At 42.7% G+C, this 20,743-nt stretch overlaps 1 protein-coding gene across 1 annotated transcript; it reads left to right on the top strand.

Moving 5' to 3' along the window:
* Positions 1-17,106: 17,106 nt before the first annotated feature.
* On the top strand, positions 17,107-18,528 carry LOC118489034 (NADH-ubiquinone oxidoreductase chain 4). The gene has a single exon (XM_035986550.1). It carries the CDS (start codon positions 17,558-17,560, stop codon positions 18,494-18,496), a length of 939 nt encoding a protein of 312 aa, XP_035842443.1. The 5' UTR covers positions 17,107-17,557; the 3' UTR covers positions 18,497-18,528.
* The last annotated feature ends 2,215 nt before the right edge of the window (positions 18,529-20,743 follow it).

Genomic DNA, 20,743 nt, shown 5'->3' with positions numbered 1-20,743 from the left:
CCGAAGTAAAACGTGCATCTCGATCAGAGATGATAGAAGTGGGCACCCCGTGCCTCGAAACAACTTCCTTGAGGTATATTTCCGCTAGAGTGGAGAACTTATCCGTTTCCTTGATTGCCAAAAAGTGTGCGGATTTTGTGAGTCGATCCACGATCACCCAGATAGTATCGTTTCCGCGCTGTGATCTAGGTAAGCCAGTAACGAAATCCATGGAAATTTGCTCCCATTTCCATTGTGGTATCTCTGGTTGCTGAAGTAGGCCTGAAGGTTTCTGATATTCCGTCTTGACTCGCGCACAAGTCAAACACTTGCTGACGTACGTTGCTATGTGGGCCTTCATGCTAGGCCACCAATACGTGGTTTTAATATCGTGGTACATCTTGTCCGAACCAGGGTGTACCGAGTAGCGAGATTTGTGCGCTTCATCCATCACAAGTTCTCGTAAGTCGCCATAGAGTGGGACCCAAATGCGTCCTGTTACATAATAAGCACCGTCTTCCTTCTGTTCTAAGCGTTGCCTTGACCCGCGTAGAGCTTCTGCTCTAACGTTTTCTGGTTTCAGTGCTTCTATCTGAGCAGCTCGTATTTGCGAAGGTAGATTAGAATGGATCGTGAGTTGTAAAGCTCTTACGCGCTTAGGCGTAGTGTCCTTCCGACTCAGGGCGTCTGCCACAACATTGGCCTTGCCCGGGTGATACCTGATAGAGCACTCGTAATCATTCAGCAGCTCGACCCATCGTCGCTGCCGCATATTCAGTTCCTTCTGCTTGAATATGTGTTCTAAACTCCTGTGGTCAGTGTAGATGGCGCACTTGGTTCCGTAAAGGTAATGCCGCCATAGTTTAAGTGCGAAAACAACAGCTCCCAGCTCTAAATCATGTGTCGTGTAGTTCTTCTCGTGAACTTTAAGTTGTCGTGAGGCGTAAGCTATGACTTTATCTCGTTGCATCAATACACAACCAAGACCTTGAATTGATGCATCACAGTAAACCACAAAATCATCTGTGCCCTCTGGCAGTGAAAGGATAGGTGCACTACAAAGTCTATCCTTTAGATGCTGAAAAGCTAACTCTTGTGCATTTCCCCAATGATAAACAACGCCTTTCTGTGTTAACAAGGTGAGAGGCTGCGCGATCTTAGAAAAATCCTTAATGAATCTCCTGTAGTAACCTGCCAATCCCAAAAATTGGCGAATTTCCTTTGGTGTGCGAGGCGCAGGCCAGTTCTTAATAGAGTCCACTTTGGATGGATCAACGTGAATCCCATCCTTGTTCACCACATGCCCTAGGAAATGGACTTCACGAAGCCAGAAGTCGCACTTCGAGAATTTCGCGTAAAGCTGTTCCTTCCGGAGGAGTTCCAAAATAAGTCGTAGATGTTGTTCGTGCTCTTCTTTGCTCTTGGAATAGATCAGGATGTCGTCGATAAAGACTATAACAAACTTATCCAGGTACGGCTTGCACACTCGATTCATCAAATCCATAAAAACTGCCGGTGCGTTCGTCAGCCCAAACGGCATGACCAGAAACTCATAGTGCCCATATCGAGTCCTAAAGGCCGTTTTGGAGACATCCTCTTCTCGAACTCTCAACTGGTGATATCCCGATCTCAGATCAATCTTTGAGTAGTAGCTCGACCCCTGCAACTGGTCGAACAAGTCGTCAATGCGCGGTAGAGGATAACGATTCTTCACAGTTACTTTGTTGAGTTCGCGATAGTCGATACACATCCTGAAGGTACCATCCTTCTTTTTCACAAATAACACTGGAGCTCCCCAAGGCGATGAGCTAGGACGAATAAAACCCTTATCCAAGAGTTCTTGTAGTTGTGTGGAGAGTTCTTCCAACTCTGATGGCGCTAAACGATAAGGTGCACGGGCTACAGGCGCGGCTCCAGGAGCTAGATCAATCTGAAACTCGACTTGGCGATGGGGCGGAAGACCAGGTAATTCCTCAGGGAATACCTCAGGATAGTCGCGTACAACCGGAAAATCTTCTAGCTTCTTCTCTTTCTCTGTGGTATCAGTAACTAAAGCCAAAATCGCAGTGTGGCCCTTTCGTAAGCATTTCTGGGCCTTAAGAAGAGAGATGATGTTCTCAACAGCACTTCTCTTGTCGCCACGAATCATGAGAGGTTCACCACCTAAACCAGGAATACGAACGATCTTCTCGTTGCAAAGAATCTCTGCTCGGTGTTGGGATAACCAATCCATCCCAATGACAACGTCGAAACTACCCAAGACAATAGGAATAAGATCGATAGAGAAGGTCTGGTCATCGAGGATAAGCTGGCAACCCTTGACTACGTGTGAGGCTTCCAAACTCTTACCATTAGCTAGCTCTACGGTGTGCTTGTCGCTCAGGGGTGTAGGAATACGCTTAAGCATCTTACTAACTTCTAGTGACACATAGCTAGTATCGGCACCCGAATCAAATAAGACTGTAACATAAAAGTCGTCGAGAAGGAACTTACCCGTCACCACGTTGGGATCATTCCTTGCTTCTCCTTGACCAATCACGAACACTCGTCCCCTAGCACCATTGTTGTTGTTGTTGTTCCCATTGTTACCATTCCCCTGATTGTTGTTGTTGTTCTGGTTCAGTTGGGGACAATCCTTCTTGAAGTGGCCTTCAGCTCCACACTGAAAGCATCCTTTGTTGTTACCCTGCTGCTGTCGCTGGTTCTGCTGAGGTTGCTGACGATTCTGATTGACGGGGTATGCGCTTCTGCAATCCTTTGCAACATGACCAGGCTTGTTGCATCGATGACAGTTGCCCCTGGTGCATGGCCCACTGTGGTGTAGGCTACAACGATTGCACTTGGGGTGATTTCCTTTGTATCCACCATGACTTTGACCACCAGACGACTGCTGACTGGGGCTCTTGTGATCATCTGTCTTTCTCTGCTGAGACTGAGTTTGCACAGAAGTTGAACCCCTGCTTGAAGTTCCATCCCATTTCCGTTTATCTCCACTAGAAGCACCAGAAGTAGTTGCAGCACCTATACGCTTCGGTAACTTGTTCTGCTCCACCGCTTGGTCAGTAAGACGGTGAGCCAACTGTACAACCTGCTGGATAGTAGTCAACCTCGCTGAAGTCACATGACTTTGGATCTCTGGCACCAAGCCCTTGAGATAGAGTTCAATTCGTTTATACGGAGGATCCACCATAGTAGGACACAACAAGGCAAGCTCATGCGATCTCTTAGTGTATGCCTCGATTTCTGATCCCGACATCTTAAGATTGTAGAACTCATCTTCCAGTTTGTGAATGTCGTCACGACTGCAGTATTCCTCCCTGATCATTTCCTTGAAGTTTTCCCATGGGGTGGCGTTGGCAGCAACCAACCCTAACATCTGCACTTGAGCATTCCACCACGTGAGGGCCAAACCCTCGAGAGTACCAGTAGCATACTTCACCCTGCGCGCTTCAGGGCATTCACACATTTCGAACACAGACTCCAGTTTCTCAAACCAGTGTAGGAGACCTACTGCTCCTTCAGTGCCGCTAAAAGTTGTGGGTCGACAGTCCATAAAGGTCTTAAAAGTGCACACCGGTGCCTGACCTAAGGTAGGTGAAAGAAAAGACAGAGTTTAACACAAAGGTTGGTTCACGAGAGTAGGATCCAAATGATCCTAGAACATTTCGGACTGCAGGATATACCTCCTGCGTGTGCAGCTGCGAGCGCTGCGGCAACTCGTTCGTTGATCAAAGCCGTCAACTGGGCTTGTGTCATGTTAACGCGTCCAGACATGGTTCTTCATAACAAGAGTAATACGTGTGAGAGAGGTTCGCGAAAGTACGATAGTAAGACAGAGTAAGCACACACGTGTTCAAACAACAGTAGTTATACTAATCAAGCATACCATGAGCAATGTACTACGTAACTAACAAGTAGGCAATATACATACATTATATTACCTAGAACGTCGAGCCTTGCATGAGGAGCGAAGTGTCGTTGTGGACCGTTGAGCACTAAACCGGTCATAGTCTGGTTTTAACAAAAACGTTTCTCCTTTATTAAAACCAAGTTCACTATAACCAATGGCTCTGATACCAATCTGTCACACCCCCAAAATCCCACCTGCGGAGTACTACCGCTTGGAGGCGTGACTGACCAGGATCCAGCCACCAATCATACTGAACAAGCATATAAGTAGTTATAAAAGTTTAACCATCACGATTGGTGTTCCAAAACAAATAAGTTTAAGTTGCAAGCGGAAGCATAAGTTTAAAGTTATAACATAAGTTCCAAAAGTTTCAAGTTTAACATAGTCTTGTAGCAATCCCTGTCCCACAACGATCCTCCTCCATGCAAGCTCCCACTGAGTACCTATGGTCCTGCAAAGCATGTAGTAACGAGTCAACAACTAGTTGAGTGAGTTCACGGGTGGGCGTTCGTTTTAGTTGTTTCGAAAACAGTTTACTTTATCTGGCATCCTGCCGTGGGGGTTACCCCATAGTTTAAAAAGACGTGACCAGTTCATTCCCAGTTACTCCGGCACTCCGGCCGTGGGGGCTACCCCATGTAGTTATCAGGCATTTCGGCCGTGGGGGCTACCCCATGTACATCATCTGGCTCTCCAGCCGTGGGGGCTACCCCATGTGTATACTAGACTCGTTACCGTATCGATTGCTGACTGTAGTCATGTTTATGTGCCCTGAAAACATCAATGTCTATCATCATTGACGTGCCCCAGATCCATTAGTTCACGCCCGTCCTCTGCGGCACGGTGTGAGGCTTGTCAGACCTAAATAGCGCTATCTAACTAATGACCCGCTCGCCATTGGCCCGGCGATTAGTCGATACAAAAAGGAGGGACTTCGTGATAGAGTTTTAGTCTAGTACGTTTATCCGTCCATCCGGACGAGGAATCACATTCCTGAACCACTGACGTCCTACCCAAAGGTAGACGAGGAACCCACGTTCCTGAATCCCGTTCCCAACCCAGGGAATCCCATGCTTTGTAAAGGGTGTGAACTCACCTCGGTTTGCTCGGCAGTTAATCACAGAAAGTCAATCAAGTCGCAAGTAGTCAATAACGTCCTAACACGGATATCACGTATAATCAGATTCGAACCAAGTAGTGTACAAATGTTCAACACGCATGGAAATCACGTATAATCAGTAACAGTTCTCAGTTAACAGTCAGACATAATCCAAAGTCCAAGTGTGAGGCCCAAACAGTTGGGCTTGTGATAACAGGCCCAAATAACACGTTAACAGTAGCACAGAAGTTCATATGTCCGGCCCACTAACTTAGGCCCAAAGTGTGGTCTCGAGTCGCAACCGGACTCGCAAGCATGGTCTCGAGTCATGCTGTGTGTTGATCATGGATGGTTGCGAGTCGCAACCGGTGTCGCAACCGTAGTCTCGGTTCATCATGCTGAGGTCTCGAGTCGCAACGGGACTCGTAACCTGTGGTTTCGGCTTGTCCTGTTATGGTTGCGAGTCGCAACCGTGTGGTCTCGAGTCATCACGCTGTGGTTGCGAGTCGCAACGGGTGATTGCGAGTCGGTAACAGTCGTTTTCAAGTTCACGTGTTGATGCAGATGTAGTCAGATTAGTGGTACAGTATAATCAGGCCCAAATCCGGAAATAACCAATAGAATTCCACTAACATATTTCCTAATCAGGTTATTAGTCAAAGATGGATCAAAATCACAAGGGTTTTCAATCTTCAACTATCATTCAAAGTGTTCTTCCTATGTTCAAACACATATTCATCAAGTATTCATCCTTTATTCAAACAAAACTATGAACAAGCATCAAAACACTAAACATAGCACACAACTCGGTTTTTATATATGTCCGATTTCATGAGAAATGCAAATCCGATTTCATGTATCATCAAGATCTAGTAGTTTAACTCTATTTAACACAAGATGTCATGAGTTCTTTAGCAACACATTCCAACACTATAACTTGTTAACATACATAAAACTTCATCTCATTCATGCATCCATTTAAACACAAACATAACATAAACTAATCAATAATCATCAAGAAATACTAACAATAAACATCATCTCATGCATTTTATCATTTAACATGATTAACATAAATCCATAAACATTAAAAGCACTAACCGGTTAATGAAGTGTGTGTGTGTGTCGATCCGAAGTTCCAAGCCCGAGAGTTCTTGTGCTAACCGATTAGATCCGAGAGTCTTGGAGGTGGGTTTGTGTGCTTAAGGCTTAGAGAGAAAAGTAGGAGAGTGTGTGTGTTGTATTGTTCAACAAATGGCAAAAACTAACTAAGGGTAGTTTATATAGTCAAGTTCCAAGAGTGTGCACCCTTAGTGGGTTTCGAGTGGGGGTTCACGGCCCAATGGCCCAACCGGCCACAAGGTTCTCGGCCCAAAGGCCTATTCGGTCACTATTCACTCGAGACCTCTTGGTCTCGAGTCGGGTCCGTTGTTTCGTGTCGGGTTCTCGGTTCACATATAACACGTACACATATATATATAATACACACGCAACAAAGCACTTATCATATAAAAAGGTTCACGTTATCATTTTAACTAGTCACATAACGTACAAGCAAGTTACAACGAAAGGTTCTAAATTTCGAGTTGTCACACTAGGGTAGGATGTGGATCGACCATGACGAGAATGGACTTCTCCATAATGTAATAGAAGAGTCACAGTCTAGTTCCACGGGCTTTCTCCCTTCTCGACCAGACGAAGGAGATATGAATTCCATTCAGGCGGGTAAGCGCTTGGCTTGACCCTGTGTTCTCGGGTCAGAGGCGAAAACTGGCAAAGTTCATCATTCAGTGGTGGGGTGTTCTGTAACAACTGTCACTAAAATCAATAATTAGGATGATAATTAGTCAATAAGAAAACCCTAATTGAGACCCCCAAGTAATTCTGCATTAGCCCTAGAATTTTCAAGATAACCGGAGTCAGGATCAGGGCCCCTAAAACTCAAGGGGGGCAAACCCTAGTTGATAATTATCTAAATCTAAACGTTGCTAGCATCTGATTGGCTGAAATTTTGATTCAGCAAGCCTAGTCCCGAGCCTAGGCAGCCTATAATTAGACTGCTTAGCTTACGGACCGTAAGGGGATCAGGCATACGGTCCGTAAGCGAGTCCCAAAAATTAGTATAAATAGCCGACCTTGGGACTTGAACACTGAAATGAAAACGACATAAAGTTGCTGTCTGTACGTCGAGTTAAGGCCGTAATACCACATTTAAACACACACGATCACGAGGTGCTGCCGCAACCAGGGTAATAACTCGATCGCTATTACGATTCAACGTCCGATCGATTATAACTATCCAACAATTGTCCGAGTGCTGCTCAAATTGAGCTTATACTTTGTTATTCATTGTGATTTCGACTTGAATGTTTGAGTGCTGTTCGAATTCGGACTATGCTCTGTCATTCGTTGTGAATCCATTGGATTGTTAAGTATCGCACTTGATAATAGTTGTGAGGGTTTAATCTCGTGAATTGACGTAACTGCTAAATTAGTTACTAATCCCGTTTGTGTGTGCATTGTTATTTAAATTAGGTTAGAAGGTTAATCAGTAAAGCTTATACTCTGCTCGTAAATCTGCAATGTGAGTCATTCTCTTTTTATCAACTGTTTTACAAAACTCCAAATTATTTTCAAAGTTATAATTACAGGGATTAAGTCTTTGTAATCACCAAGTTACAGCCGGTATGTGGGGTTTTGTATACATTACTTGATAATCTTCAACATTGGGGCAGCCAATGGGTGATATGACCATAATCACAGACACCACTAGACAGGTGGGCCAGTGGGTCGAGTGACAAAGTACCGTGGGTAGTTGGTTTGATATCAGAAACATTGTAATCGCTCTTAATACTGTGAATTATAACTAATGTGTCGTTTTAGTAAAATGAATGATTCACTCAGTATTTCCCCGCTGACAAAACCTTTTTCAAACATGTTTCAGGTGATATGTTGTGAGCAAAGAAAGAGAAGTGCCGTGAAGCACTCCTAGCTTAGAAAAGTGGCTCAATGTAAATAAATAAAAGAAACATGTTTTGAAAATAAAGATTTCCCGGAGAAATCATATATTTGTAAATTATGGGATTTTATCCCACAGTTATAAAACGGGCAGTTTAAATTATTGAAAGATCCTGTTTTAAAAAGACTTCCGCTGTCGCCTAAATTAAATACCGCTGGATTTCTGTCCCGCGGCTCCTGAAACGGGTCAAACCGGGTCAGGGGCCGTGACAGAAATAAGGTGGTATCAGAGCCACTGTTTTAAGCTTACTGATTAAGCTCACTGTTCTAATTGATATAAGCCTATTATAATTAGGAAAATTTTATTTGTCATTCTGTGAATATATGTGCATTAACTGACTAATTGTTAAAATTACAGTATGGGTAAACAAAAGATTTCTGCTATCTACCGCAAATTAGATAGTACACCTAAAGAACAGGGAACCTCTTCCTCCAAATCTTCCCATCGAGTTAGAGGAAGGAATCTTTGTCCGTAAAGCAAATTATGAAAACCCTCTTACCCCGGAGAAAAGAAATTCAATTCTTAGAAACGGTCAAGAGACAAAGAAACCCCAAGCCAAGAAAGTGAGGTTTAACCCAGAGATTCAGGAAATTAGCAATAATCCACCAGGGGAAAATAACCTAGATGAAAAATGGGCAAATCTGTATCTGCTCGCTACCGTAGCAGAAAATGCAAATCTTTAAACTCTAAATCTAGAAATAAGTACTTCCCAGTAAATAAATAAATAAATCTGAGTGTGTTCTGTTTGCTGTTATGTTGTACAAATTAGTGTGCAATAAAAATGTTTATTTGTTAAACTTTGTTCCAAAGTTTTAACTTAACATTTTGTGCATTTTGCATATATATGCTACACAGCATGAGTGAGCTATCCGAGGTGTTTCAGAACCTCAACCTCTATCCTGTGCCAATTGAAGTCTCCCACAACTTCACTGGTTACATTGCTGACATAGAGGAACCTCTGGAATTCCAAGCTCCACCGCTGGAAAAAGCAAAACCTAGAAAGAGGAGAAGATATGTATGGTGGCGAAAAGTGCGTAGAAGGAAACCCGCAACTAGGAGACTCCCTAAACTAGAGAATCCTGTAAGTGTGAGCAAGGGAAAGGAAATAGAAACCGGAGAAAGTTCCAAACCAGTAGGGACAGAAATAGGGATAGACCTAAAGCAAAAGGGAATAGAGATCGGAGAAAGCTCTAAACAGCCAGAGGAAATCACATTCCAGGACGAAATAGACCGTCTACTGGCCAATTGTGATGTCATAGAGCCTGTCAACGATAATCTCTTCTCTTATCCTGCTATAACCCAATTCCCAATAAACCTAGGACCAATGACTGGCAATTCCAAAATATAGTCAATAGTCCCTATAGTTTTCTCCCACAGTTTGATCCAGAACCTATCCCTAATCCGCCAATGAGCTATGAAAATTTAGCTGAACTGCGTCAGTTTGGTGAAGAACTGATAGGCACCGGGAATAGGATCTAGGAAATGGGGGAACAAATCTCCTGGAAGTACGACGAGAGGGAGCGTCGTTACTGAAACTGCCAGTGAACCAAAAGATAGGAGGAGTTTGGAGAAGTTTGTTTGTATTATAATTAATATAGTAAAACTGATTCTGTAAAACGGGCAATAAAACAATGTAAGATAAAAAGTGTGTATTGAAGCAGGTATAATATATAAAACAAAACAGAAGTCGAGGCATCGACAATTTTGGTTATATTTGTATGTTGTGATAATCTATGTGTTATCTGTGCTGATTTTTTTACCAATAATTAGATACTAATAATTCCTATTAATACTAATTAGCAGATGGAAAACGCTAATAGTGAACCAGTTAATGAAGTAAATCAGTCTGAGCAAAATCAGGAAGATCAATATCTAACTAGATAAGATATTGAGAACTTTATTGCTCAAGGGATAGCCCATGCTATTCCAGAAATTGTGGCTGCTGTTCAAAAACCTGCCGAACCACAACAATTAATTCCTAGTAAACGTACTCCAGAAGATAACGGCAGTAACAACATAAATGGAGGCAGCAATCATGACGATCATGATCCGCAAGAGGCCCCACTCCCTAAGAAAATGAAAGCTGCAACGCCTGGTTGCACTTACAAGGAATTTCTTGCCTGTAAACCCGCAGAATTTGCAGGTAATGAAGGGGCAACTGCAACACTGCGTTGGTTAGAGAAAACCGAAGCAGTAATTGCAATAAGTAAATGTGCTGAAGAAGATCAAGTTATGTATGCGTCAAACTTGTTCAAAGAAGGGGCGTTAGAATGGTGGAACACAGTGCTACAAGCAAAAGGAAGAAGAGTGGCCTATGCGATGAATTGGGACGAATTTAAGAGTCTCGTCGAAAGAAAATTCTGTCCCGAATACGAAAAGGAACAAATGGCAAACAAGTTCCTGAGTCATCGTATGGTAGGCGTAGATTGTCGAGGATATACTTCGACATTCTTCGAATATGCGAGAGTGGTACCTAACCTGGCTTCGCCAGAACCGGTACTCATTTCCCGTTATATTTGGGGATTAATCGGAGAAATCCATAACATCGTTAAAGTTGCGAGACCACACACTATTGACGATGCTGTAGAGTTAGCTAATACCTTAACCGATGAACTGGTGCGCGCAAGAGAAGAAGATCGAAAGAAAGAATTGGCTCAGAATATTACCCAGGGATTTCGTACGGGTAATAATAACCGCTTTAAAAGGAGAGGAACATGGCAATCCTCCACCCCGCCATTCTGCAGAAATTGCAAGAGAAACCATTTTGGAAGATGCAATATAACCTGCAATTTTTGCAAATCAGTAGGACATAGTGAAGATAACTGCAAAAAGAAAGCCATAGTCTGCTATAACTGTGGAGAAACCGGACATTACAAAACAGAATGCCCTAAATTGGTTAAAGCCGCAGATAATAAAGGCAAACAAGCTGAAGGGGCAACTAAGAAGAATGCTCGTGCATTCCAGCTGACCACTCAAGAAGCCGAACTCATTCCAGACGTGATAGCGGGTACGTTATTAGTGCATAACATCTATGCAAAAGTATTATTTGACTCTGGTGCAAACCCAAGTTTCATTAATACTTCATTCTGCCAAGCTCTTAACTTACCTTTAACTACCCTTAGGCAGATTTTTACAGTCGAAACGGCAGATGGAAATTCTGTCAACATAGATAAGGTATTGCAAGAAGGAAAGATAGAACTGTTAGGCCATAAGTTTTCTGCAAACCTGTTACCTATGAATTTAGCCGGATTCGATGTGGTGTTAGGAATGGATTGGTTAATAGCCAACCATGCTCGAATCCTTTGTGATAAGAATTCCGTAGAAATCTGTACCCCCACAGGAGAAGTAATTCTAATTACAGGAGATAGACCTCGAAAGCCACTGAAATTTATTTCAGTAATGAAATTGGCTAGTTATTCAAGGAAACAAGAAATGGTGTATATGATTTCTGTAATTATTAACACTAAAAGTAAGGAACTCCAGGACATCCCTATAGTTTCAGAATACCCAGATGTCTTTCAGAAGAATTACCTGGGTTACCACCAGATAGGGAAGTAGAGTTTAGAATTCATCTAATTCCAGGTACTACACCAATAGCTAAGGCACCTTATCGATTAGGACCCACTGAAATGCTAGAATTGAAAAAGCAGTTAGATGAATTACTAAGCAAAGAATTTATACAACCTAGTTCATCCCCTTGGGGTGCACCAGTGTTGTTTGTGAAAAAGAAAGATGGATCGATGAGAATGTGTATCGATTATAGGGAATTGAATAAGGTTACAATTAAGAATCGATACCCACTACCTAGGATTGATGATCTTTTTGATCAATTGCAAGGAACTAGGTATTTCTCTAAGATAGACTTAAGATCTGGATATCACCAGCTGAAAGTGCAAGAGGAGGACATACCTAAAACTGCTTTCAGAACTAGGTATGGTCATTATGAGTTTACAGTCATGCCCTTCGGATTAACAAATGCTCCAGCCGCATTTATGGACATGATGAATAGGATCTGTAAACCATACTTGGATAAATTTGTAATCGTATTCATTGACGATATACTTATTTATTCTAAAAGCCAGGAAGAACATTGTGAGCACTTGCATGCACTCTTAACTTTGTTAAGAAAGGAAAAGCTTTATGCCAAATTCTCGAAATGTGAATTCTGGCTGCAGGAAGTACAATTTTTAGGTCATATGGTGAATCACGAAGGAATTCACGTAGATCCTGCTAAAATAGAAGCAATCACGAATTGGAAGGTTCCGCAAACAGTTATGGAAGTTAGAAGTTTTCTAGGCTTAGCTGGATACTATAGACGATTTATTAAGAACTTCTCTAGGATAGCTGTACCTTTAACTAAGCTGACCTGTAAAGCCGTTAAGTTTGAATAGGGACCTAGACAAGAAGAAGCTTTTAAGATTCTAAAACACCAATTGACAAATGCTCCAATTTTAGCTTTACCCGAAGGAACAGAAGACTTTGAAGTCTACTGTGATGCTTCAAAATTAGGATACGGATGTGTGTTGATGCAACGCAAAAAGGTAATTGCGTATGCCTCTAGACAGTTGAAAAAGCACGAAGAAAATTATACAACTCATGACCTAGAGTTAGGAACCATAATTTTTGCCCTTAAGATTTGGAGACATTATCTGTATGGAAGTAAGTTTACCATCTATACGGATCATAAAAGTTTAAGGTATATATTTGGGCAAAAAGAGCTAAACATGAGGCAAAGAAGGTGGATGGAAATCCTAAGTGATTACGACTGTGATATTCAATATCACGAAGGAAAAGCGAACGTAGTCGCAGACGCCTTAAGTCATAAGTATCATGAAAAGCAAAAACAAGTCCGTGCTCTTAGATTAAATCTACAATTAGATTTAATGGAACAATTAAAGAAAATTTAGGAAATGGCAATCAAGAACGATGCCGAGGGAATGAAAGGTTACATAAAAGAACTAGAACAAGGAAAGGATGGAATTTGGAGATTCCACAACAAGCGAATTTGGGTACCTAAACAAGGAGAATTAAGAAATAAGATTTTAGAAGAATCTCATAAATCAAGGTATACTGTACATCCAGGAAATAATAAGATGTACCAAGATTTAAGAAATAATTTCTGGCGGGTAGGAATGAAAAAGGACATAGCTGAATATGTAACCAAGTGTCTTACTTGTTCACAATTTAAGGCAGAACATCAGAAACCTTCAGGGCTACTACAACAGTTAGAAATGCCTGTATGGAAATGGGAACTCATAACAATGGACTTTGTTACTAAGTTACCCAAAACCAGAAAAGGTAATGATGCTATTTGGGTAATTGTGGATCGATTAACCAAATCAGCTCATTTTCTACCAATGAAGGAAACTTTTAGCATGGAAAGGTTAGCCAAGTTGTATGTAGATGAAGTAGTATCCTTACATGGAGTCCCACTCTCCATTGTATCGGATAGAGATAGTCGTTTCACTTCCCGTTTCTGGACAAGTTTCCAGGAGGCAATGGGAACTCGACTTAATTTAAGTACTGCATATCATCCTCAAACGGACGGATAAAGTGAAAGGACAATACAAACAATGGAAGACATGCTCCGAGCATGTGTAATAGATTTTGGTGGTAATTGGGATAGCCATTTGCCATTAATTGAATTCTCCTATAACAATAGTTATCATTCGAGCATCGAAGCTGCTCCATTCGAAGCACTGTATGGACGCAAGTGCAGAACTCCCCTTTGTTGGGTAGAAATAGGAGAAAGTCAATTATCAGGTCCAGAGATTGTGCAAGAAACTACTGACAAGGTATCGCAAATCAAGGAAAGACTGAAGACTGCTAGAGATCGTCAGAAGAGCTATGCAGACAATAGCCGCAAGCCGTTAGAATTTCAAGTCGGAGACAAAGTACTTTTGAAAGTATCTCCTTGGAAAGGAGTAGTACGATTTGGTAAGAAAGGAAAACTGAGTCCCAGATATGTTGGACCATTCCCAGTGATCCAACGAATAGGACCAGTAGCTTATCGTTTACAACTACCAGAAGAATTAGCTGGAGTACATGATGTGTTTCATGTATCCAATCTCAAGAAATGTCTATCAGACGAATCCCTGGTAGTACCTCTTCAAGATATAGAGGTAAACGAAAAGCTGAAATTCGTAGAAAAACCCCTACAAATAGAAGATCGGAAGATTAAATTTCTCAAACACAAACGACTAGTGCTAGTGAAAGTCAAATGGGAATCCAGGAGAGGACCAGAGTACACTTGGGAACTGGAATCAGAAATGAAGCGAAAGTACCCTCATCTATTTCAGTAAATCTCGAGGACGAGATTTTTCTTAAGGTGGGGAGGATGTAACAACTGTCACTAAAATCAATAATTAGGATGATAATTAGTCAATAAGAAAACCCTAATTGAGACCCCCAAGTAATTCTGCATTAGCCCTAGAATTTTCAGAATAATCGGAATCAGGATCAGGGCCCCTAAAACTCAAGGGGGGCAAACCCTAGTTGACAATTATCTAAATCTAAACGTTGCTAGCATCTGATTGGCTGAAATTTTGATTCAGCAAGCCTAGTCCCGAGCCTAGGCAGCCTAAAATTAGAATGCTTAGCTTACGGACCGTAAGGGGATCAGGCATACGGTCCGTAAGCGAGTCCCAAAAATTAGTATAAATAGCCGACCTTGGGACTTGAACACTGAAATGAAAACGACGTAAAGTTGCTGTCTGTACGTCGAGTTAAGGCCGTAATACCACAATTAAACACACACGATCACGAGGTGCTGTCGCAATCAGGGTAATAACTCGATCGCTATTACGATTCAACGTCCGATCGATTATAACTATCCAACAATTGTCCGAGTGCTGCTCAAATTAAGCTTATACTTTGTTATTCATTGTGATTTCGACTTGAATGTTTGAGTGCTGTTCGAATTCGGACTATGCTCTGTCACTCGCTGTGAATCCATTGGATTGTTAAGTATCGCACTTGATAATAGTTGTGAGGGTTTAATCTCGTGAATTGACGTAACTGCTGAATTAGTTACTAATCCCGTTTGTGTGTGCATTGTTATTTAAATTAGGTTAGAAGGCTAATCAGTAAAGCTTATACTCTGCTCGTAAATCTGCAATGTGAGTCATTCTCTTTTTATCAACTGTTTTACAAAACTCCAAATTATTTTCAAAGTTATAATTACAGGGATTAAGTCTTTGTAATCACCAAGTTACAGCCGGTATGTGGGGTTTTGTATACATTACTTGATAATCTTCAACATTGGGGCAGCCAATGGGTGATATGACCATAATCACAGACACCACTGGACAGGTGGCCCAGTGGGTCGAGTGACAAAGTACCGTGGGTAGTTGGTTTGATATCAGAAACATTGTAATTGCTCTTAATACTGTGAATTATAACTAATGTGTCGTTTTAGTAAAATGAATGATTCACTCAGTATTTCCCCGCTGACAAAACCTTTTTCAAACATGTTTCAGGTGATATGTTGTGAGCAAAGAAAGAGAAGTGCCGTGAAGCACTCCCAGCTTAGAAAAGTGGCTCAATGTAAATAAATAAAAGAAACATGTTTTGAAAATAAAGATTTCCCGGAGAAATCATATATTTGTAAATTATGGGATTTTATCCCTCAGTTATAAAACGGGCAGTTTAAATTATTGAAAGATCCTGTTTTAAAAAGACTTCCGCTGTCGCCTAAATTAAATACCGCTGGATTTCTGTCCCGCGGCTCCTGAAATGGGTCAAACCGGGTCGGGGGCCGTGACATGTTCGTAGAAAAGAAGGCGTCGCCCAACGAGTGGCAGATTTTGATGGAGTCTCGCTTGGATGCTGGGGAGATCCATAGATCTGGATAGAGTCCCCGGAATAGTACGCGCGCTAGCGCGCTACGGCTTACGCAGTTGATCGGATCAGATAGCCCTTCGGGCAACCAACCAAACCCGGCACATCAAATTCCATTCCGATCAACAACTTGAAGGTATGGCTGAGTGGCTTAAGGCATTGGTTTGCTAAATCGACATACAAGAAGATTGTATCATGGGTTCAAATCCCATTTCCTCCTGGAATCGCTAGTAATCGCGGATCCGCATGCCGCGGTGAATATGTACCCGGGCCTTGTACACACCGCCCGTCACACCCTGGGAATAGGTTTCGCCCGAAGCATCGGACCAATGATCACCCATGACTTCTGTGTACCACTAGTGCCACAAAGGCTTTTGGTGGTCTTATTGGCGCATACCACGGTGGGGTCTTCGACTGGGGTGAAGTCGTAACAAGGTAGCCGTAGGGGAACCTGTGGCTGGATTGAATCTTTCGCGATGGAAATTCCCTTCAAGGTGCTTGCTTCCACTGGTGGCGGGCGGGCGAAGGGCCCAAAGGACACGTAGCCGGGGCCTATCCTAATTAAGATTAGCCTCTTTCCGCTTACAATTTTCAACTGGAAAGTCAAGGCCATCAAACCTCGAACACTAACCTCAAGAGCTTTAACCAGTAGGATGAGTCGGCACTTGCTCTTTTGAGTTAGGTAGTTGCTGTTAGTCCTTTAAAGCCTATGTTCATTTCTATAGTAAGCTGCTACAACCACTGATTAAAGAGAAGGGCCATAAGGAGTGTAGCGAAGTGATTCTCCTAAGAGTGAAAGTGGAACGGGTAGAAGCCTTCTAAAGTAAAGTCAAGTAAACACCCGCTCTAAAGCACTACTTGTCCTATATCGGGGTTTTAGTCTCCCTCCTAAGGCTTACTCCTAGCGACGGTTGTAGCTGCTTACTATAGAAATTCATATAGGCAACAGCAACTACTAAGAAATGCCAGGGCCGACTTATTTCTGGGGCATCAATTTTCGTTTTTGCTTAGTCAACTTGGCCTCAGAGACCGTTTTTCAACTGTCTGAAAGATCTCCGTTTTGATCCTCTGTCTCAATCGACTAGCTTTTATGAGAGATCTAAAATCTCCGAAATCTCCCCTCTGTCTCAGAGGACTAGCTTTTTGGGGAGATCTAAAAAAATATCCAAAACCTCCTGGGTAGAGGCCTGATTCTATTCCTTAGCTAATGAGTTAGTTTAACAACCTTCGGTAACTCCTAATTAGCTACATAAAGAAAGAGGGCGTTGCGTTTGGTTCGAAAGGCATGGTTTTCAGTATGTCTCCAGATAGGCCCCCACTAGTCCGGCTAGCTAGTGAGTGGTTCTTTCGGGCGGGAAGCAGGTCGGGCCCTATGGGCGGGCATCCCCCGCAACGCAAGCAGCATTGTTCGCCACCACCCGAGAAGCAAAAGATTCTAGAGTCCAGGCTGAAAATACATGCATAGATAGTGGTCTAATGACAAGGCCGACGACGGAAGCTCGGGACGGAGCCGTATGATGCGGAAGTCTCACGTACGGTTCCCTGAGAAGGGAGTGGCTACCTACTGGAGCTTCGACCAATCACCACTGGTCAATTCCGCTTTGGGGCCACCCCTTACTCTACCATTATTATAGGGGTATGGGGTTCGAGACAAAGAAAGATCAAGGCAGCATATCAGCTTTTCCTTTATACTTTACTTGGATCTGTTTTTATGCTATTAGCTATTCTGTTGATTCTTTTCCAAATAGGAACCACCGATTTACAAATTTTATTAACCACAGAATTTAGTGAGCGGCGCCAAATCTTTCTATGGATTGCTTTTTTCGCCTCTTTCGCCGTCAAAGTGCCTATGGTACCAGTTCATATTTGGTTACTCGAAGCTCATGTAGAGGCACCTACGGCAGGATCCGTCATCTTGGCGGGAATTCTTTTAAAATTGGGAACCTACGGCTTTTTAAGATTTTCAATACCCATGTTTCCTGAAGCGAAACTTTGTTTCACTCCTTTCATTTATACTTTAAGCGCGATTGCTATAATATATACTTCCTTGACCACTTTAAGACAGATCGATCTTAAGAAGATCATTGCTTACTCCTCAGTAGCTCATATGAATCTGGTGACTATTGGTATGCTTAGTCTGAACAAACAAGGAATTGGAGGTAGCATTCTATTGATGTTAAGTCATGGACTGGTTTCTTCAGCCCTTTTTCTATGTGTTGGTGTTCTATATGACCGACATAAGACTCGACTTGTTAGATATTACGGAGTTTTAGTGAGCGCCATGCCGAATTTCTCTACCGTTTTCTTCTTTTTCACTTTGGCCAATATGAGTTTACCTGGTACTAGCAGCTTTATCGGGGAATTTCTCATCTTAGTAGGAGCTTTCCAAAGAAATAGCTTAGTAGCCACATTAGCAGCGCTTGGGATGATTTTAGGCGCGGCGTATTCCCTTTGGCTATATAATCGTGTGGTTTCTGGGAATTTAAAACCGGATTTGCTCCATAAATTTTCCGATCTAAATGGTAGAGAAGTTTTCATATTTATACCTTTTCTTGTTGGAGTTGTTTGGATGGGTGTTTACCCCAAAGTGTTCTCGGACTGCATGCATACATCCGTAAGTAACTTAGTGCAACATGGAAAATTTCATTGAGAGGAATCAGCAAAGAAAAGAAAAATGCTCAATGAAGCGCTCAAGAGACCCTACATCCTTATTGAGCGGGGCTAGTCAGCGCCTTCCCTTAATGAAAGACGTGGTAACCGTCTTGACTTTAAGGATGAGGGGAACGTCTCTTTCAAAGCTTTAGTGCGGTTTCAGCGGTTGTCGTTTAAAGTATGCCGTTTTGGTGGTATGACCTCACCTGACACATTAGCGGATTCACCTCCAGCATCAGTTCCATTCCAAGTGTGCCTTCTGCCTCGACAACACCAGAATAACAAAACAAAGCCATTTCTGGAATCTAGTGTTAGCCAACGATCGCTGGGACGCAGTGCATCAGCCAAACCCATTTGACGTGAGGTTCCTTTCTTCAAGGCCGATTTGGGGGTCTTTTTCGATAGTTCACCCCGGCAAGTGTGTATTCAATCCGCTTCACTCACATTACAAGCGCTTCCTGAATTACATCCATCCTTGACAAGCGTTTAAGAGTTCTAGCATGACGACGGCCTTAAGGGAAGGCGGTAGGTGGCCACGGTAAGCAGCTTGTCCAATTGTGCATGCATTATAAAAGTTCCATTCGTTGTGACCCGGGCACGACGTTAGAGCGAGCTCGCCCCGAAGTACACAAAATACCGGCTGGTACAAAGCAGGTCAGGAAGCTTGACATGACAGAAGTTCGTAGCTGCTTACTATAGAAATTCATATAGGCAACAGGAACTACTAAGAAATGCCAGGGCTGACTTATTTCTGGGGCATCAACTTTCGTTTTTCCTTAGTCAACTTGGCCTCAGAGACCGTTTTTCAACTGTCTGAAAGATCTCCGTTTTGATCCTCTGTCTCAGTCGACTAGCTTTTATGAGAGATCTAAAATCTCCGAAATCTCCCCTCTGTCTTAGAGGACTAGCTTTTTGGGGAGATCTAAAAAAATATCCAAAACCTCCTCGGTAGAGGCCTGATTCTATTCCTTAGCTAATGAGTTAGTTTAACAACCTTCGGTAACTCCTAATTAGCTACATAAAGAAAGATTCTGAACCAATCTTTGAATCAGGCTATCGCCTGCCTAAAAGAAAGGTCTCACTGGAGAAGCTTGACTGAAGGGTCCTAAGAGCAAGGTGCTTAGCCGCTCTCCCTTTGCTAACCGAACACCAACCCGATCTAGCATTCGAAATAGGCTAAGAGCTTTAAGCCAACAGGCATACTAACTCGTTAGCCAGCAAGCCAGCAAAGCCCCCGTCTTCATCGACGGCAGAGTATGTCGGGCAAAGAAAGGCGTCTCGCGGTCCTTCATGACACCAGAGTTGGATTATACTTTGGACTTGATCAAACTCTGGCTCACCTGGAAAGTCCTTTTTCATTTCAATTTTTCATTTTGCCCAGGATAGAAGCAGATGTCCAACGGTGATGGGTTGTGTGTGCTCTATGCAGCACGTGGAAGCCGTCCAACAGTAAGTTGGGGCTTTGTCAGCACAATACCCTCCTGGCCATGGGAAAAGCATAACCATAGATTTCGTAGGACGATTGCCCTATCTCTTAAATTCAAGGGGGGAATCACTACGTTTTTGTCGTAGTCAACCTTTCGGATTCAGCAAGATGGCCCTTTTGTACCAGGTCGACGCGCTGACCGAATTCTGCTTCAAAAATGTACAGGTCTAATGCTGTCTTTATCAAAAAGATGCTGCAATCTTCAATCATCGTTCATCGAGCGCTTTCTCTCATCTGCCTTCTATGTATGCCTTTGTGGTCGTTAACAAGAGCAATCGGCAGACCCAGTCTCTCTTGGAATCCTGAATATGCCAATAATTGTACTAATCCACATATGTCTCTCTCCCGGTACTAGTTGCAGTAATGAGAATTCCCCTATTTATTTGATGAGAAATGCGAAACGAAAAACGAAAAGATCCCCCGTTAGGTTAGGAATGATATTCCGCTCCCTGCCCCCCTTGTTCAAACAAAGGGTTCTCCCTAAGGCTTGGGAATTTATTAGCTAGAGGTACCTAGGGTCCTGTGGGGGTGCCCTAGTGCTAAGGGTCATTCGATTCCTTTCTAGATCTCTGGCCTGCATTCGAGGCTACTCTTTGGATCTCGCCAACCAAGGCTTGGTTAGTATCATTGTGCTTAGCAACTATGGGCTCAAGGGTGACTATGACTTCTCTGGCCACTTGTTTGGCCATCGGTGCCACTGTAGCTGACAAGGACTGGTTTCTATTTAAGAGAACTCTATCAACCTCTCGATGTGTCATG

Source organism: Helianthus annuus, chromosome 2 (genome assembly GCF_002127325.2).
Source record: "Helianthus annuus cultivar XRQ/B chromosome 2, HanXRQr2.0-SUNRISE, whole genome shotgun sequence".
NCBI classification, from domain to species: Eukaryota; Viridiplantae; Streptophyta; class Magnoliopsida; order Asterales; family Asteraceae; genus Helianthus; species Helianthus annuus.
Note: the sequence above shows the minus strand (reverse complement) of the source record. Positions and strands in the feature narration are given on the sequence as shown.

Bases quoted from the DNA above. Each gene is read 5' to 3' on its own strand.
- LOC118489034 (XM_035986550.1), top strand. From the start codon at position 17,558: ATGCTATTAGCTATTCTGTTGATTCTTTTCCAAATAGGAACCACCGAT.